Source organism: Acomys minous (genome assembly GCF_964271855.1).
Source record: "Acomys minous genome assembly, chromosome: 3".
Classification (NCBI taxonomy): domain Eukaryota; kingdom Metazoa; phylum Chordata; class Mammalia; order Rodentia; family Muridae; genus Acomys; species Acomys minous.
The window spans coordinates 136,236,379-136,256,868 of NC_140485.1; the positions used below are offsets into that span (position 1 = coordinate 136,236,379).

The 20,490-nt window shown below is 46.3% G+C and overlaps 1 protein-coding gene across 7 annotated transcripts in view; it reads left to right on the forward strand.

Moving 5' to 3' along the window:
* Nucleotides 1–20,490, forward strand: part of ARID1B (AT-rich interaction domain 1B) — a 356,628-nt gene that overhangs the window by 92,629 nt on the left and 243,509 nt on the right. For 4 of the 7 annotated variants that reach the window (XM_084777436.1, XM_084777433.1, XM_084777431.1 and 1 more), the window contains exon 3: nucleotides 16,706–16,864. In XM_084777436.1, coding sequence (XP_084633562.1) covers nucleotides 16,706–16,864 — 159 coding nt within the window. The remainder of the gene's footprint in view (nucleotides 1–16,705; nucleotides 16,865–20,490) is intronic. The other 3 variants (XM_084777437.1, XM_084777432.1, XM_084777435.1) reach the window with 1 other exon arrangement.

Genomic DNA, 20,490 nt, shown 5'->3' on the forward strand with positions numbered 1-20,490 from the left:
GTGGCTGTGTCAGTTGGCTGGCACTGGCCCGTGAGTAGTTATAGCTAAACGTGAGGAGACTGCATGGTCTTTAGAATTAAGTCCTAGGGTTTCCACTCAGTGTACAGACACATTTTTATGGCCATTGTGTTTTCAAAGTTTCCATGAATCCCAAATGCTGAGAAGTGGTGCTTGTTTAACTAATCTTTCCTGTGATGTCGTCACAAGACTCTGAAGATGACGTCAATGTCCCAGGTTGCTCTTCTTCTGCTTACAGCTCTATCAGTCGAGTCCTGACACCAGCCTTTAATTCTAGTTACTTCCTTTGACCACTCGCTGGAGGACGAAGGGAGCCCTGGGCTTGTGAAATGATACCACGTGTTTTGTTTTCCTTTTCTTTTTGAGATTATAATGTAATTGCATCATTTCCCCTTCCCCTTCAGTCCACCAGCCCTCCTGCCCTCGTTCATATTCGTGTCATGTGCGTGTACTTTATGGTGTAGTCCCTGCCGTTCCGAGAAGACTCACTCTCACAGCAGATTGCCTGATGCCCTGGCTCTTACACTCCTCCCTCCCTCCTTCCTGCAGTGATCTCTAAGCCTCGGGTGTGGGGCTGTTTGTAGGTGATTTGTTGGGACTGGGTTCCACACCTTCATTTCGATGGCTTCTGCTTCTTTGTACTCTGCTCTGGTGCAGAGAGACGTTTCCTTGATGAGCTGTGAGGACCTCACTTGCCTGTGGGCTTATGGACACAGTAGGGGTCACGTGGTGATGTGATGACGTGCTGGTTGCAGATAATTCCCTAAGGCCCATGACTTCACTAATGCCAAGCATGAGTTCACCCGTGTTTTCTGCCTTGTTTTTCAGTATGGCTGGATCATCGCTTCCCTGCTCTCTTCTATGTGCAGCCAACTCCACACCAACTAGAATTTACCTCACAACAGTGAAATCACTCCTGAGCTCCTCTGCTCTGTCTCAGTATCCTCAGGGTCTGCCACATGAGGCCCTGACGAAGGCTAGTTTAAAGGAAAGAATGCCTTCGAGCCACTTGCCTCCGAATGCTACATCTGGACATGTATCCACGTGCCTTCCGGGCCTCCGTACAAGCCCAGTGACCCTTGACTTTTGATTAGTGGTCCAGTTCTTAGGAACTGCTTCTCTCACCCCGGTGCTCTCTCTGCGCTTGACCCAGCCTGACCATTTGGCTTGCCTCTGGCAGCCGGCTGTCACTAGAGTATCCTGGATTTGCTGTGCTGTTTGTTTTGACGTTCTCTAGCCCTTTGCTTATCTTTCTCCCATTTTAGGAGCCACTTTCATTACTCACAACTTTTAGTTTCACACAGCGAGCTGTGTCTGTCTGGCACGAGCTGGGTTCCTAGGTAGCTTGCAGAATTGTCTGGAAGGCCAAAGGGCTAGAACGCCAAGAAAGGCAGAAACGAGGTAACAGCAGAACCTGCTCAGAGCTGCAGAGCCGCGCCCCACCCTCCGTCCCCTCTTCTCACGTCTGGTTCTCATCGAGCATGCACACCTGCCAGTGGCCATTGCTCTGCACACAGCCAGCACGGATCTAGTGGTTGTGTTTCTTTGTGCCCTAGACAGGTCTGGGAGCAATGCGTGGGGTCATTGTCCCTGGAGTCCCTTTCTATAAGGAACAGAGAAGGATGAAGAGTGAGCTGAATGCCAGAGCAGGCTCCTGGCTTGTACCACCACAGGGGTGGGTGGGTGGGCACCCTGCTGCGTTGGTGGGTGGGCACCCTGCTGCGTTGGTGGGTGGGCACCCTGCTGCGTTGGTGGGTGGGCACCCTGCTGCGTTGGTACTTCATGAGGGCGTGTTCCAGGTCTTCCTCTGGTGAGCTACCTTGTAGTATCACATGGTGGTTATCTGCAGAGTGGACCATTTAGAGTGTGTCCTCTTGGCAGCTGTTACTCAGTGAGGTGGATGACATTGTAATTTTATCCTGGGGGAGGCATGGCAGCTGCTGAGCAAGGTGATTGTGTACTTTAACAAAAGGCAGGTAGCGGCTGGGACTCTTCAGCCTCTGGCTCCTGAGACCCTGTGGGCCTTCCTGGCTGTGCTAGCCTGTGCATCTGTACATGGCCACAGTGTCTGCACTGAGGTCCTGTGGTGTCACAGGGTCTGGTGCCGCACCAACCCACTGTACAGACTTGCTACAGAAAGGACCTGGATGCGCAGTGTGAGCGAGGAAAGACTAATTTGGTGTTTTGTATTCTTGTCCTGTCTACTTGTGTTGTTTAATGTTGTAACATGTCTCTGGCTGACTGCAGCCATATGTCATTCAAATGGAACCTGTACTTTGGCACTGGCCTGACACTCAGCTGTGCAGCACAGCAATGAAAATTATGGAAACACTATCTGTTCATCAGACCAGTGGAGTTTCTAAGCACTGTTGTGGCCGTGCTTGCAACGCTACATTTTGGCAAATGAGAGTATAGTAGATTAAGCCCGTGCACGCCCCCACTGTGCACTGTATATTTGTTTCACACTTGCAGATCGCTGTAAAAGCCAGATAGATGAGCACTTTAAAAGATTATAGCAATGGAAAATGTGTTTTGGGAATGAACTGCCTCAGACCAAGTATTATAAGAGGTGCTGTGGTGGATTCTCTTTCATATCACATTAAACACTCTGCAGATTTAACAATTGTATTTTTGAGAGCATCGCATGGTTTTTCTGTTAGGAGAAGGTTTATGCCCTGTGGTTTTTGTAAGTATTATGTCAGTTCTCTCCGGGAGCTGAGCTATATCCATATGCTTTGTGCATGTGACTATATGCGGAGGGTGTGTGGTGTGTGTGTATGTGTGCGTGCATGTGTGTGTATGTGTGTGCTTAGTGTTCCTGTGGTCCAGAATTAATCTTTTACAGGAAAAAGAAGTCAGTTCTTTCATGCCTAATAGAGAAACAAAACAAAACATCAACAGCCTAAATCTCAAGCCCTCTCTGCAGCAGCAGATGGCAAACTGTAATCAGAGGAGGATCCTGCCAGCCCCCAGTTTCAGAAGTCGGCTCCAGTGGGGACTGCTGGCCTCTGGGAGCCTGGACGCCCCCTGAGAGTGGATTGAGCTGTTCATGGGGCCAGGTGGTAGAAGAGAGCAGGCCAGTGCCACCCAGAGGAAGAAGAGAGGAGCAAAGGGAGAAAAAGGAGAGCCAAGAAAGAGGCGGTTTCTAGGGAGACTTTCAGGAGAGGGAGACAAGTGGAGGCAAGTGTGAAGAGAGAGAGAGGAAGTTAGAAAATGGGGGCCTAGAGAGATGGCTCAGCAGTTAAGAGGATTCAGAGTGCTGTCTGTTCTTCCAAAGGTCCTGAGTTCAATTCCCACCAACCACATGGTGGCTCACAACTATCTATAGTGAGATATCGTGCCCTCTTCTGGCGTGCAGATACACATGGAGGCAGAACACTATATACAATAATAATTTTTAAAAGTTTAAAAAAAAAAGTAGAAAATGGGATGTGGTAACGGAAAGAGAAAGAAAAATCTGGAGTGTTCTGTGAGAGTGTCCCCCAAGGCTTTCTACAAGGTCTTTATAGAGTCATGTGCTACAGTGCTAAGCACGGAAGGTCCTTCCCACAGGCTGGCCAAGCACGGGAACGTTGCAGTACTTATAAGCCCCCCAGACCCAATGATCTGCGTACACTAAGAAATATGTGTAATTTTAACTTGTTATAAGTTTTGCCTAAGGAAATGTTGGTGGCTTTTTGTTGTTTCAGAAATATGCTTTTATTAAATATTTGTTAACTGTAGAACAAGAGAAAGTTTAAGCTGGAAACAGTTTACATAGTCATTTCCTCATGTTGCTAAGGATCAGGCGACGGTCCTGAAGTCAATTCTGGTCTTGTTTATGGAGATGGGGAGGCTTCCACTAGGATTCCCCAGCAGTTTGTCAGGTGGCTTGTACAGATGCCTCCATGACGGCAGATGACGCAGGTCCCCGGGACGGTGCTGTCTTCTGAGGTGCACGGGCTCCATTTGGAAAAGCACACAGCTCTTTCTCTACTCATCTTAAATACCATAGCACACAACCCTTCCCCCAGGGTCTGACTGTGAATCACATGGAGGCTGACCTGAAACCGTGGAATCCTCTTGCCTCAGCATTCTGAGTACTAGGATTACAGGTTCTAATGTGTATAGCCACCTCAGCTGAATTTTTTTTTTTAATTAAAAAAATTTGCTTTGGGAGGCTGGAAAGATGACTCAGTAGGTAAGGGTTTTTGTTGAAACATGAGGTCCTGATTTCAGATTTCCTTCATACAAGCATAAAAAGCAAGAGACAAAAACCAACCTGGATGTGGCCACAGATCCCTGTAACCTCACCCCAGAAAAAAATTGTACTTCCGGGCTGTGTAGAGTGCTTGACCCCCTGGGTTACATGGACCATCCATGGGGATGTAGGCCTGTCACCCCAGCACTTCCCAGGCATGAGGCAGTAAGAGCAGAAGTTCAGGGCTATCCTTGGCTATATACCAAGGTTGAGGCCAACTTGGAATACTTGAGACATCATCATCTCACAAAAGAACAAGGCGGTGGGCAGCCACACCCACCTTCAGCCTCGGTGCTCAGCTTGCTTCCTGCTTCCTCTCCTCCTCACCAGCTCTCTCTGCTCTCAGCCCAGGACTGAGCTCCCTGGGCACCTTCTGCAGCCCGTGGTGCCCTGTCTCAGGCTGCTGCCTTCTCATTCCGAGTCAGGGGAGCCAGCCAGGCTTGCGGCGCGGATGGTTCCTTTCCTTGTGATTGCTGTTGTTTCTCTCCATTCTTATTTAACATTTCAGTTGGGTGGCGGGTTAGCAAGTGCTCCTCCCTCTCTCTTGTGATGCACTTACATGGTGTACTTCTGAAAGACCGGATTTAAGCATTGCAGTTTTTGGAATTTTCTGTTTTGAGATAGTCTACTTCCTTTTGTGCTGATTTTAATGGTGTATTTACCAGTTACTTGGTTATCTCTTTTTCAGGAGAGAGGGGGTGTTTAAAAAGGAGTTAGAAGCAACACTCTCTACTTGCCCTCAGAGTAAGCTGTAGGCTGCAGGTGCAGTCATGGCCCCCACCTCCAAATCTTCCAGAACAACAACAGCCCCAAAAATATGGCATCAAATGAGACTCTATATGTAATTTTTCTGTGTCATATAAAATAGAAACTATGGCACAACTTCAAAGACTATATCTGAATACCATTCACAATCACACACACAGGGATACATACTCACATAATACCCACTTATCTAATGCATAGACATATATAAACAAACCCCCCCCCCCAAGCACACACGCTTACGTGCACATGGATGCCTGCACATACCTTTGCCCCTGTGACCTAAAATCCTGAAGTCACATGTGATCTGCAGTAAACGTGTCTCTCCTCCTACTTCCTGGCTAACTTTCCTTTTGGATACGAAGGTGCCAGCTGTTGCTCTCTCCAAGGCTCTTTAAAAATTGGTAGTTTCTGTGTCCCCACCTCTGCTCAGTAGTTACCTCAGAGCAGCCTTTTTAATTGGATATTCCTTGCACGCGTTCCCATCATGCAGTTACAAGGCTGACATTGCAGCCTCAGCAAAGGTTATCTCTTGAAAATCCCCAGAAATTCCCCTTTGGCACATCCATGTTGGCAGCTAGGCTTATGTAGGAAAGCGGAAATGCTCTTGGCTTCTTCTCTTCCTGGGCCTTGTGAAATGTATAAAAATAGACTCTCGGCCAGAAGGGCAGGTAGGCCCACAGCGCCTCTGCAGCCCCCACAGGCCCGAGGCTGTCTGGCTCTCAGTGCAGCGAGCGAGTCTTCCCGTGTGCCTGTGGAGCAGGTGGGTGGCTCAGAAAACAAGAGTGTACTGCAGTCAGGTGCATTTAAAGCCGTGCTAGAATCCCCTGCTGTTCTCCTGCGCCTGTGGTTGCACTGTGCTGGCTCTGTGTGTGTGTGTGTGTGTGTGTGTGTGTGTGTGTGTTTCTCTCACTAAAGCATCCCGCTTTATAGATTCAGATGTACCTGCTAGAGTTTTGCAATAGTATAATAAAAAAGCTCTCCAGTAAGATGCCTTCGTTCTGAGGAAACGGGATTGTGTACACCTTTGCCAGCCAGCACGCTCTTGGATAGAGGCAACCAAACTCCCCAGAGAAGGCAGCACAGGCCTTTCTGATTTCTGGTCACCTCGTCTGAGGAAGCGTTGCTTCTGGGAGTGTCTGTCTAGATCACCTTTGGAGTCTGTATTTTTCTGTCCACTGGATGACCTCCATGGGAGAATCGCTTTGTGAAGTCTTGGTCATGCATTGTCAAAGTGCCAGCGCGTGCTTGGGCATGGGGAGGAGACTTCTGAGCCAGTGTTGTACAGGCTTAACCTTGGTAGCGGAAACGTCAGGGGTCCCCTCAGCATGGCTCATTTTACTGTCAAAACCTTCTTTAACCTGGTCCTCCTTTATAAATAAGGAAGGCACGTAGGCTCCACAGTGGCTTATGGGAGACTGTAGACTGCCCTTCCGGGTGCTTGTCTTCACCAACAGACAGTATGAGCTTTCCTCTGCCATGTTCGATTTAACTACATTTTTTTTTATTGTAAAAGCTATTGCCTGTGTTACACATGTACTTGTATCCCTAAAGCAGAATGTGCTCATGTTTTATTTAAAAGCACTCTAGATTTTTATAGACCCATGATGTTGAACGTCCTTGGTGGCTACTTGGGTAGGATGTATGTAAAGCTACATATGCATGTCTGAACATATATATTCATACATGTTCATATATGTATGAATGTAAAACTCTAATTATGCACCTGGATGGTAATTTTGTACACAGTAAGACTTGTTCAACCTGGGTTGTAATGGAAAGTGTTTCACTACCAGGGAATGTTTGTGTTTTATGAATACTTAAATAAAGCCTTTTTTTTGGCTGATATGGAACGAGAGGTGGAACTTTTATATGCTGAGGTGGTAGAGGAGAGAGGAGAAGGTTAGTGGAGGGTCACCTCACTCTTCACACGGCCGGGGACATTTTGCCTTTGCGATTATTCATGCTCTTTCAGCAGCTATAAAGACTAGCCCACCAGAAGCAGTTTCAGGAGCCAGGGCTGTGGAGGGCATTGGCCTTTTTTGGTTGACCATACACTTAACCAGTCTACCAGTCTGCGTCCATGCCTGAGAGTTAGGACACACTCGATGAAGCTTGATGGAGTGGATTTTATGAAAATTAGAAGATTTGCCACTTTCTAAAATAGATAATAATGATGTTGCAGAATTGCTGTCCTAAAGAGATAGCATGAGCTGGAAGTACAAGTGAATTTAAGAAGAATCAAAATAGAACCGTGGATAATAGATCCATAGTGGTTATTAAGAGTAGATAGAGACTGTTCTGGACATTGAGGTGACAGGAGACACTGTCCTTTATTCCCACAGCCGTAAAGGATATGCACTCTGAAGAGCATTGGTCTGACCTCTTGTTCATTTGCACTGCGATTTGCTAAGGAGAAAGCAGTTGGACCTCGTGTAAGCTGTGAAATTTTGTAGGCAATGAATAACTGTAAAGAAACCCAGGCGGTAGAATGATGGTGTTATTTCATGTTTATCTGTAAAATCTTGTAGTGAGTGTACTTTCTTGAGAAAGGTTAGTGACAAATTTGTAATTAAAAAGCCTGTTGGTAGTAACAAATGAGAACTTTGCATTGTTTCACAAGTCAAAATGTAAATACGTTTTATTACACCAAACATTTTAATTTCTTGGTGGGGACAGGGAGTGTTGGTTTGCTAAATCCTCCCAGGCATGCTTGTTTTTGAGTCTGAACAAGCAGCAGTGTTTGTGGTGTAGGTGAACCTGCTGGGAACCAGGGAACAGAAGTGAGGGTGGTGTCCACAGCGGCTTGAGGTACCTGGAGCTCCCACGCTCCGCCACCTGCAGGATCATGGGTAAGGCAGTGCTTGGCCCTGGAATGCTTTGCCAACTCCTCCTTAACGTACGTGTGTGTGTGTGTGTGTGTGTGTGTGTGTGTGTGTGTGTGTGTGTATGTGTTGTGTGTGTGTGTGTGTGTGTGTATGTGTTGTGTGTGTGTGTGTGTGTGTGTGTGTGTGTGTGTGTGTGTGTGTGTATGTCCTGCTCTTAAAGAGAAGCTGAACAGGATTGGAAGAAGCTAGGCTTATGTGCATGTGCGCAGTGTGTATGATGAACACAGTGCACATTTGTTATGGGTTATTTTTCAAGCATAAAGAACTAGTTTGAGGGATTTTGGAATAGTTTCTCCTTATGAGCTTTAGGACAGGATTATTATTAATTTAAAAAAAAAAAAACCTGGAGGGGAGAAAAGCACCTATGTTGTTGATTAGCCTGAGTTGGGGACTTGGCTGAAGCAGCGGACGAGGGGACACTTGTGAGGCTTGCCCTGGTGAACAGTGGCGGAGGGGACACTTGTGAGGCTTGCCCTGGTGAACAGTGGCGGAGGGGACACTTGTGAGGCTTGCCCTGGTGAACAGTGGCGGAGGGGACACTTGTGAGGCTTGCCCTGGTGAACAGCAGCGGAGGGGACACTTGTGAGGCTTGCCCTGGTGAACAGCGGTGGAGGGGACACTTGTAAGGCTTGCCCTGATGAACAGCGCTGCCTTTCAGCACCCTCATTTTGGGTGGACTTGTTGACACCGCACACTCACTCCTGCAGCTGGCTCAGCTGTGTGTCAGCTGAGTGTGTCTGGGTTTCTTGCTGTGTGGGGATTTTAGTTTCTCTCATGCATGGAAAATATTTGAGAGTTCTGTGAACTCAGAAGCCAGCAGAATTTGCTTCAGAATTTATTTTTTGCCTTTCCATTGTGTAGGTTTTCCCTGGAAAGGCCTACATCTATTAATGAAAAGCAAAACATAGTGATATCTGCTATTAAAAGTAAATTGCTACAGTGTACTTTTTTGTTGACTCTTAACAGACAGCAGTAGTAGATAATCAGAAATGAATTGCATTTTGTTTTATAATTGTGAAAAAGACTTGACTCAAGTTAAGGGTTTGATAATATTGGCATATTCTGTAGATAGTTAATTCTTCACACATGTGCATCTTCAGATTTTCATATGAAAACAGCATTGTGCATTGCTTTTCAGCTTGGTAGCATTAAGCCCCGGCTCAGAGGCATATGGACCGAGCTCCTTATCAGTCTGTGGTCACTATTGTTCAGTGGCTGTCATGTTTTGACTCCTCCCTCTCTTTAGTGAGTCTCCTCTTGATGGACATTGGGATTTTTAGGCTGTTTCTACATTTTCAGCAGGCATAAGTAAACTCCCAGCTGTGCAAATGTTTGCTTACTTGCTTCATTTTTTTCCCTTAAGATAAGTACCTAGAGACAGAATTCAAGTAAAAAAGATGTTGCTTCTCTACACATTGTGTCCTAGCTTAGAGACTTGTCTTTTTGTTTGAATAGAAGTGATAATTATTTCAGTGTGTTCAATTGCTCTGTAATTTTTGTTGTGTGAAGAGAAAACCTGAAAAACCACCATTAATCATCTAGCTTGAATATGTTAAGTATATGTGTATTAAAATGGCACATAGAACAGTAAAAATGTGAGGTCAACAGTTTCAATACCTTTTCACTATTAGATGTAGATTCGTAGTTTCACAATATTTTAAGGTATAATTTACATACATTATAATGCCCAAATTTTAACTTAACGTACAATTTGATGGGTTTTGACAAATGTCCAAGTTTTCATGAAACTATCCACAAATTACGAATACTTTCACCATTCCCAGAAAGCTCTCTGTGTCCCTTGTAGTCTCTCCTGTCCTGTGACTGTTTGCGTGAGTTCTGTGATCTCATGTGGACAGAGCAGTGTGTTGAGTGTGCATGCATTTAGTTTTTCTACTGTCTTTCTTTGAGTGTCGTTCTAAAAGTGCAAATGCTAAACTCACTTAGAACCAGAAAGAACAGTAGGCGAAGCAGCTTTCTGAAGAATGGAATTGTACCCTGCATCTGAATTGAATACCCCTATTCAAAAATCAACTCTTAATGGAAGACAGACCTCTAGATGTAAGAGCTGAAAAAGACTTCAGGCTAGGAAAGTTGCAACACTCTAGAAGAAACCACAGAAGACCACTTTCATGGCAGGGACTTCTTGGATAGAACACCGAAACCATAGGCAACAACCACAGCATTGAAAAGTGAAAACTTTCTGGGCATCAAAGAATGTGCCATGGTCGCACTACTGTGTACAGCCGCATGCAGGTCCTCAGGGTTCTAAGCCAACGACCCTCAGAGGCTCCAGCAGTCCCACTTCTGCATGGATGCCTTGAAGGCCATGTTCAGAACAGCACCACACACAGAACCCACTGCCAGGGAACAACCAACCTGGGAATCTACGGATAAGTGAAATCCGTATACATTGTATACATTATATAAATTGTATACATTGAATGGCTCTTAGAACCTTGACCAGAAGGGAAATAAGCCACCGGCGTATACATATTAGTGTGTTTTCCCTCCTAGGAGAGAAGCAAGCATACCCAGGCTTGCAGAGTTGAGTGCAGAACAGCGGCCGGCAGCAGGGAGAGCAGGAGTCAGGGTGGCATGGGTGATGGAACCTGGATGGACAGCATGCCTGCTGGCTTGCTGGTTCGCCTGACGCAGCTGCTGTCATTTGGGAAGAGGGAACTTGAGTTGAGGATTGGCCTGTAGGCAAGGCTGTGGGGCATTTTCATGATTAATGATTGATGTGCTAGGGCCCAGCCCACTGTGGTGCTACCCCAGGGCACCGAGGTGGTCCTGGGTTGTATTAAAAAGCAAGCTGAGAGCCGGGTGTGGTGGTGCACACCTTTAATCCCAGCACTCGGGAGGCAGAGGCAGAGGCAGAGGCAGGTGATATGATGTGAGTTTGAGGCCAGCCTGGTCTACAAAGCAAGTCCAGGACAGCCAAGGCTACACAGAGAAACCCTGCCTTGAAAAAACAAAACAAAAGGCAAGTTGAATGAGCTGTGGGGAGCAAGCGGCGTTCCTCCATGACCTCTGCTTCAGTTCCTGTCTCTAGGTTCCTGCCCTGACTTCCTTCATGGTAGACTGTGGCATGTCAGCCCCTGGCCCACCCCCAGCTGCTTTTGTTCACGATGTCAATCTCAGCAGTAGTAAGCAAGCTAGGACAGGCTGTGCTGACGTTTGCACAGCACCTTGATTGTACTGAGTGTCACTGCGCTGTACTCTAGAAATCCTTAAGATGCTTCTGTCACAGGACTAGGGGAGGGGGATAGGGTGAAAGAGGGAGGGAGGGGGAACGGGAAGATGCTAAACTTCGTGCACATCCTAGCATGGTGGAAGAGAGGAGTAGGTCTTTGGTATGGAGTGAGGAACAGGAGCAAACTCACTCACCTCACAAATGAGCTTGTGTGGGGCAGTCTGTTTTCTCTCTGGTTGCAACTTGCCTTCCTGCAAAAGCAGGTATGAACTGATTGAGGTGTGCAAGGGTAAGGCGTCCTCAGTGGAAGCTGGGCAGTGAGTGTCTCAGTGTTAGGGTGGCAATGCTCACTTGAGTTGAGCTGTCTTAGCTCTTTCAAGTGTTTCACAAGCTGCTTTGGAGGACAGTTTGCCAGGGCTCTTATTTAGCTCAAGGCCAAGGCTCATGGGGTCATGGCTGTGGTATCTAATCGGTGCTGGGAGGCTTGGACAGTGGATGTTCTTCACTGTCTTCGGGTGAGTAGTCTGTACATACTGAAGACTTCTGCCGGAAAGGCCCGTGAGGTATGCAGCTCTGGGGTGGGGTGCACCTAGGTCATGTAGCTGTGTGAGGTTCTTGATCCAGGGTGGACAGGTTTTACAAGGATTTCTGGTTCCTTCAGTGTGCTTATGTTATATGCTTTATTTTTGCAGCCTACTTATTTTACAGACTCTGTTCATCATAGAACTGATTTCCTGAGATGCCCTGAAGGATTAGTATCCCATGTAAGAGACACGGGAAAATGTTGGCCTAAGATTTAGCAGCCCTTGGACTCCTACTAGTGGCTAAGGCCACAGAAGAGCCCTGTCCCAAGCTAATCCTTTCCAGAGGGCTCTAGGACCCCCCATCCCATGCCGCTGTGTGCTATTGCCACACCCTCTTCCTTTTAGGTAGGGAAGGGTATGGGTTGGAGGCACAATCTTTATTTTAAAATTTAATTTAAGCATAAGGAAAAGTGCGGAAGCACTTGTTTCCATAGAAACAAATATTTGATGTACCTACACTGAGATTACAGATGTTACCACATCTGTATTCCTTCTTCTTCCCTCCACTTCTCCCCACTCACATTCATCCTGTCCCCCCAACCATCATCCTGTTCCCCTTTTCTTCTTTCCCTCTGCTCTTTTTTCCCCACTAGGAACAGAACGCAGGGCCCAATACTTGCTAGGCAAATACTCCTGAGATCCCCTCTCGGCCTCACATCTCCCTTGTGAAGGCTGAAATTGCACCCCTGCCCTTCACAGAAGGGGTCAGATATTTCCTTTTCCATGGGCGTTTTATACAGGTACCACAGGTGAGTTCATAACTAACACACAGCACATACAAATGGCGTGATGCCATGCTAAGCTTTTCTTGCTTTCTCTTTGACCTAACACAGTATTTTTAGAGTTGGAAAGTTCTGGTATGTGTGTTTTGACGTTGTTGTGTAGGTTTTGTGCCACCGTTCTCACTATAATATAAAGCTCAATTACAAGGTTCTAACAGTTGGCTTTTCCTGTTTGCCTCTCATGCCAGTTAGGGTGCTGTCCTGATAACTGGGACAGGGCCTGCCAGGAGCTGCGTCATGTGTCAGAGCTGCTTGTGCAAAGGGGCCTGTGGGTCACGGTGTCAGTGAAGAAGCAGAAGAAAAGAGGATTCATTAATTTTGGAGGATGAGGAGAAAGGCCAGGGCATGGTAAAGTGAAACACAGGGTCCAGGGCTCACCCTCCCCTCCACCCCCCCAGATTAAAACTCTTGTCTCTTATTGGGATAGTTTCCTGGAGAGAACACTGAGGCATGTGCATCAGCTCCTGGGCCACCTTCTCTCTCCAGTGGAACACAGGGAAGCATTCAGCTTTCTAAAGAGAAGTTGTTACTTTGTGTGTTTATGCTTTGAGTAGAGAGTGTCTAGAAATGAATGAAATTGAGTCCTTTTAAAGTCGAGAAAAGATTTGGTCCCAGACGTTTTCTGGAGAGTTCTCATTAGCTTAGTTCAGCGACATTCCTTATAGACTGGCCGTGGACTGGAAGCTCTGGGCATGCCCTTGCACTAATGACTCATGGTTAGCCGGTTTGGGTGTCGGGTGCTGCACCGGCTTCTCCTGGTGGATGGAGTGAATCTGGGTTCCAGATCTGGTGCTTGGCACAGGTGATTGCATTTGCTGAGTTTAACTTTTACATGCTGATAGCTGCCTCTCTAACCCATTGACCAACACTTATTCATCAGATAACTTTGCTGTGAGGTCCTTTGCCAAGGGCAAGGCTTTGGTGTGGGAGCAAATAATGCACAGAGTCTAAGGCTGACCTGTTGTAGTAAATAAAAATAGCTGATAAAGTTTATTATTAAAAGCCTACAAATATTACAGTGGTTATTATTAACTCACAACCATATCAATAAAAGACACAGAGTCCTGATGGATTTTAGATAAGCCTTATTTTCCCTGGGGCTGGACAGATATTAACCCCCGAAACTTATCTCCCAGCCCCCAAATCCCATACCAATTACTCTTACTTCCCATCCATAATTCCGTAAACACTTGCTTATGTTTTCATCTGGGCTGCTTTCCTCCGTCCACTCTGAAGCAGCCGCGTGCTTCTCTCCATGCTAACCAGTGACCCATGGTGGCCCTGCGCCTTCTCTTCCCTCTGGTACTTGTCTCTCTCTCCAGTGGTCCTTCTGCCTCCAAAGTCCGCAAGCCTTAGCTCCGCCCTTTACGTCTGCCCTGCCCAGGTGTAGGTGTTTTGTTCAGCCAATCAGGGAGGCAGAGTTACACAGCAGTACTTGGAGTGTGTGAGTGTCTGCTCCTAAAAGACGACAAACAGACCTCAGGGAGCAACATAGGTAACAATCAGACCCAAAGCAGCAGACCACGCTGCTACACTGACCACACAGCGGAATCAGTCATTGGCCTCGTGGTAACGTAAGTCTGTCAGGCCTGAGGAGGATGATAGTGATAAACTTGGCTGCTCTGGGCCTGATAGCACCTGAGGCAGAAGTGCCAATAGCCCTGGCATGTGGCTCATGATACTGTTGGTCTCACATGCATATCAGAGTTGATGCCAAACAGGGTTAGAAGTGATCGTCCCAAGAATCTGAGGAGCCAACGTGGAGTTTGCAGGTTTTTTTTTTTTCCTCATGGACGTCTCTAGTCTTTTGTCACTTCAGCAGTGTGCACAGGCTTCTCTGTGAGCACCACAAAAGTACTGATGAATCACACCAGGGCCAGATAAGGCTGAGAAGGAGTGAGGGTACTTACTGAGTGCCTGGTGGCCACGTACCGCGGAGGCGACAGTGGGCTCCAGGAAGGTCAGTTTCATAATAGTGGTATTTCATACAAGAACTCTGAAAAAGCATGTAGTGGATGTTTGAAAGCTCCATTTCTAAACCAGTCAAAACAAAACTAATTAACCATTGAAGAATTGAGCCTTAGTTCCGCAGTAGACAATTACTTACCATATTGAGAAGTTGGTTCTTAAAGTCGCACTTAGTGCTTAGTGCTGCACTGGCTGCAGCTTGTTTTTTTGGGAAGGAGCAGCAGCCTCGGTGTGAGCACCAACATGGTGTCCAGATTACGAAACAGCGTGCATTCAGGATGTAGCCCAGTTTCCTGCCGTGCTTGTGTGACAGACAGATGATGGTATGGATTTGTTCTCATGTAGGAAGGCTCCTAGCATATGTCTTGCTTGGAAGACAGAGCCCCCTCCTTCAAATACCACTTTCACATGTATGTGAGCTTCGGTAAGACACCGAGTCAGCTCAGCTCCTAGGGGTTTGCTAGCTCTGTTGACTGAGCCTTACTCCTCAGACACTCTGGGGCAGTGTGGGAAGGGGCTGTGCCTGTCCTGGTGTGGGCTGCTCTGGCATTGGAGCTGCGCTTCATGGGCATTGGGTGGCCTGACTTCATTCCTTGTGAAGTAGCAAACTGTAGGATAAATAAAGCAAAGGTTTCAGCAGTGTGGAGAGTCTGGCTGTAGCAGCCTGCGTTCTGTGTGGTAGGAAGCCTGTATACAAAGGATTTGACCTTACTTTGGTAGTTGCAGAGAGGTTTTGAAAAATAATTGGCCTGGATTGAATGAAACAGGAGCATTAGTTTTCATTTTCTTTTCTTTTTTGTCTCTTTCTCTTTCTTTCTTTCTTTCTTTCTTCCTTCCTTTTTTTTCTTTCTTTCTGCATTAATTTCCCTTCATTGTGTGCTATGAATTAGTGCATTGTCTCAGTTAAACTTTTTAGTATTTTTAAAAAATTACTTTATCACTTCTTTTTTCTTGCTAAGTGTTTTGTAGATACTCTGGCTCATAAATGTGGATCTGGTCCTCCGGTTTCGTAGTGTGTGGGCTCATGGGGCTGAACTTCCTGGAGTTCTCTCGTGGACCATATTGTGGTGTCATTAACAGGATGACTTCATCTGAGCAGCCAGCTCACCCATTGCCTGATTTTTGTTTTTCTGTGTCTTTCCTGCTCTCCCAACTGGGGGTGGGGCACAAAAAGATCTCTATTAAGTGTGTGTTGGGGGGGTCACTTTGAAAGAAGCTAGAAAACACTGTGACGGTGTATTTTTTTGCATGAGGAAGGACAGTCCTCAGGAGTGACTTAGGAGTTTCTGGCTCTGGCGGAGAAGGTTGGTTTCTGCTGGCTTGGTCTAGCTCTGGTATTTGCCAGGCACTATTCTTTATTTTTGCCTGTTCTGTCAACTGAGACAACTACTTTCTGTTGGGCATGCATCCTTCAAGAGCACATTTGGGGTGGTATTAATTGATAGGCTTAATGTCCTTCATGTATTAGCTTTCCGTTAATGTGACAGAAACTGAGGTAGTGCTCTCAAATAGAAAGAGTTTCTTGGGCTCCCAGTTTTGAGTGTACAGCCATCATGACTGGCTGGCCCTGAAGCTGGGGGCCTTGACAGGCAGCACATCATGGTAGGAGCTCATGGTATAGAAAGCCAATTACTGCACGGACAGCAAACAGAAACGAGTGGGAAAGGTTGGAGTCCCACTGTCCCAAAGGCTTCACAGTGAGTGGGTCCAGCTTTCTACACTTGGGCCTTTGAGGGATTTAAGATGAGAGGCTTTTGTTTGGTGATAATGGGGTGCACTTTCCCTTTGTAAGTTAGTAAGGGGAAGCACTAATGTCAGCAACCCACCTCGGTTAGAAACATAGCTGGGGTGATCTGACTTGGAAGCATGCACACCACACCACACAGCCTTCCTATAGTCTATGAATGAGTCAGCCTGGGCTGTGTGAACTCACTGGAGTTTGCTTGTGTGGGGATGGAGTTAATGCAATGCCCCTTTGGCTTTCTTAGCAGGAACATTTTGAATGTCAGTGTCAGGGAACGCCCCCTGCCACTAGACTTTCGTGATTGTATCAATACTTGCTACCTGATAAAAGAGGGTTTTGGAGCAGTGTCACATCATCTCTTGATTTCACTGATAGTGTGTAAGTCTGTTTATCTAATGAAGACAGATGCAAAGCACTGAGTTGAGAACTCTGCACAAGATGGAATTAAAGCTGTATTTGCGTTCATTCACTTGCACACCTTCGGTTGGTTCCTCATTTGTTCTGTGTGACTTTCTGACAGATGCCACCGCAGTATGGACAGCAAGGTGTGAGTGGTTACTGCCAGCAAGGCCAGCAGCCATATTACAACCAGCAACCACAGCCCCCGCACCTCCCGCCCCAGGCGCAGTACCTGCAGCAGCAGTCCCAGCAGAGGTACCAGCCACAGCAGGTGAGCATGGTAGGTCTGTTTTTCTCCTCCAGGCATGTTTTCAGAGGCTGATTGCACTCTGAAAAGCCTCTGCCCTTTAAGAGTTATTTTGCCATGTTGGTGGGAGGGTGTACTTCTTGTACTTTTTCCCCCCTTTGGTGTTTCAAGACAGAGTTTCTCTGTGTAGCCCTGGCTGGCCTGGAACTCACTCTGAGACCAGCCTGGCCTCAAACTCACAGAGATCTTCCTGCCTCTGCTTCCTGAGCTCTGGGATCAAAGGTGTGCGCCACCACGGCCCAGTGGGAAATATACTTTTGAGAAAAATGCAAAACTATACTCTTAACCCCTCCTCTCTCTCAGCCCCCTCCCTCTCTCCTCCCCTTACCACATCCTACACATGTGAAATTGAAGACTGAAGAATGACTTTTAATATCTGTTTGCATTACTGACTGGCGGCATCAGAAAGTGTCACTCATTTCATGTTCATATTTGTGTTTTAAATCTTTGCCAGAGGCGCCTTTCCACTTTGGTGAAGCTCCATCAGGAGGGGTTGCAGGTCATGTGACCCGTGCTAGTTGGCCTTTTATCTTGACCTTTTTAGTTTGAATGTTAAGTGTGACAGTATGGAAACATGGTTGCCTTGGAGTGTTATTCTTCTGAAAGATGCTCACAAACAGGGCTCACTTCAGTTACAGCAGGCCAGCATACAAACAGAATGGCCACTGTGCCTAATTACACAGTTTCTGGGTCTTTCCTTTCCTGCCTGGATCCCTCTTCCTTCTCACTTTTATTTTGAGGGGCGTCTCATTGTGTGTCCCAACATGGTCTCAAACGGTGGATCGCCCTGCTCCAGATCTCCTGCGTGTCAGGACTGTGCTCTCCCAGGCACATGCAGTTTCTGGTTGGAATTAGACTAATTAAACACTTGTTTTGAAGGCAGCTGAGATGGCTGCACAGGTGAAGGGCCACCGAATGCCACAGTCTAATCCCCAGGACTCAAGATAGAAAGAAAGTAGACTCCCACAGTGTGCCTTCTGACCTCCACACATGTGCACACACAAATACACAAACGTAACAGAAATGAATAATGTTTGTTATTGGGCCATATATTTCAGCTTACATAATTGAGAAGAATAATATGAAATACATACGTATTTGGTGAGATGATTCTGCTTCGTTTTGCTGTAGATGATTGCTCTTGAGTGGAAGGAGCAGCTGTGGGGAGTTGCGAGTGCGTGCTGAGTGCAGACACACCTCTGAGCCTGCTGGCCCTCCATGAAGGGCACAGCTCTTTCCGCCCTCATCTGGTGCCCTGCCCTCTCTTTCTCTTTTGTGGGCTGGGTGTGGTAAGAAGATGAGTATGGGCGACATGAACCTTTTCAATTTCTAAGTGCTTCTTTACGACATGCATAGATTTCTGACCTTAATTTAAATATGTAAATATGTATAGCTTATACATGCAAAAAATTTTTTGTATTATTTTTAATTATGTGTATGTGGGTGTCTTACAGCTGTTCATACAGGAGTGCAGGTGTCTATAGAGGAGTCAGATCCTGCCTGGAGCTTGCGTTACAGGTGGTCGTGAGCTGCCTTATGTGGTGCTGGCAATCTAACTCCTCTCCTTAAAGAGCAGCAGGTGCCCTTAGCTACTTGAGATGTTTCTCCAGCCCCATGGACCTCAATTTTAATGGAGTATATTTTAAAGTGTATCTTGGGATTTGCAGGAGTCCATTGCCACATGACTTTGATTGTAGACTTGTAAAGGGAGTTTATGACTTTAAAGAAAGCATATTAAAACCACAAGAGAGAGCGAAGCTGGTGTATGGTCCTCCCTTCCACATGTGTATGTTTTAAAAATGTGAGCAGCCAATCTAGGGTTCATGGAAGTGGGGGTGTACGGCACTTCAGTCGTCACATCTCCCTCTTACAGTGATATCAGCTCTCTTTGAGTCTGGATCTTGATAGATAAGGTCATAGGCTTTGTGAGGGTGTTGAGACCCTTATTGGGTTCATCTGTGGGCATGGGGTGTCCTGTCACTCCATCCAAACACTCACGTGGACAATGCAGTGCCCATCTTACTCTCATGTGTCAGAAGAATCTCAATTGTAAAACCAGTTTGACTAAGGACCCTGAGTACCTGTCATTTCTCAGGACTTCCTTTATGAAGTGCTCACTGATGGCAATTAGTCAATTAATAAATATCCTCCATTTTAAAATATTGACCGTATGCCACAGGCAGAACCTGTTTTCATAAATACTATTTTAATGTACTTAGCTTAGGGTTTCCTTTTGCTGTTGTTGTCACCATTACGGATTTGAACGTAGCGAAGCATATGATAAGAAATAATGTATTTTAACCATGATGGCTCATGTTGTAACTTCTGCCCTCTTTGTACAGTCGAGGCATACTGTAATACACACACACACACACACACACACACACACACACACACACACATGTATATATATATATTTGTTACTCTTTGTTACTCTTTTATTTTTTCACTCAAATATATTTTCTAGAGCTCTTTGCATTCCTTTAAGCACTATTGGGTTTTATAGACATATCATTATGTATTTAACCTGTTGTTCATAGTTCAACAACATTGGTCTTATAACCTGTGTATGCGTTGTCTCTAGGTAGACAACAGTATCAGTAGGGTAGTTGTTACTGGCAGCACTCAGTGTCAGAGGGTGGGTGTGTTTCCTCCTCTAGACAGTGTCGCCAGATGGCCTGCCTTGGAGGGAGCCTCGGTCTGTACCCACCGTGCCTGCGGAAGTGCTGTTCCTCACTTGTTGTTAGTGCCGCGCACGGCTTCCTGGGAGGTGAAGCTGGATGTCTCAGTGTCAAAGCATTTCTGTTTGCCTTTTTCTGGGCTGTAAATTCATGTCTCTTAATCTTGACTCATCACAGTTCCGTTTTAAAATTGATTTATGAAAATTCTGTACATTCTGATGGCCTCCCCAGGAAACTGGTTTGATTTTTTTGTAGGAAGGGAGGATGGTAGGGCCAGAGAGATGGCTCAGTGGGGTGGGTCAGAGTGCTTGCTATCACATCTGCTAACTGGTGTTTAGTCCCCGAGGGCCCAAGTGATAGAAGGAGACAAGTTACTTCCAAGAGTTTTTCTCCGACCTCTGCATGTGCGCTGTGCTATACAACGTATGTGTACACAAAATAAATGAGTGTTTAAAACAAACAAAAAGGATGGAGAGTGACACACCCAAAATTTGTGTGTGGACGGGAGACCCCAAAGGGCCTGGTGCAGGTGCGGTGTGTGTTTTATTTGAATCTGGCCTGCCCACACTGTGCATGGCAAATCTGCTGGCTTCACTCAAGTCACCGATTAAATGTTTGATTTGATTCAGAAGTACGTACAATTAACTTTTGCAGCAGCATTCCTACTGTTGCCTGGAGCTGTCCCTTCTGTTGTTTGTTGAGTTCCCTGAGGTGTGGTGTTTGGTTTCTCCCAGGTCCTGTGCTTTCCTTTTGGCGTTCTGTTCTGCTGTTTGCTGATGCTTGGTGTCTGCTAGTTGTTTGTCTGTATTGTCTTGGCTACTTCTGTTTCACTGTGTGGCTCAGGCCTCTTCTCCTATCTTGCTGGGGCATTAGGCATGTGCCACCTTGCCTAGCCTAAACTTTTCTCACGTCTTACTG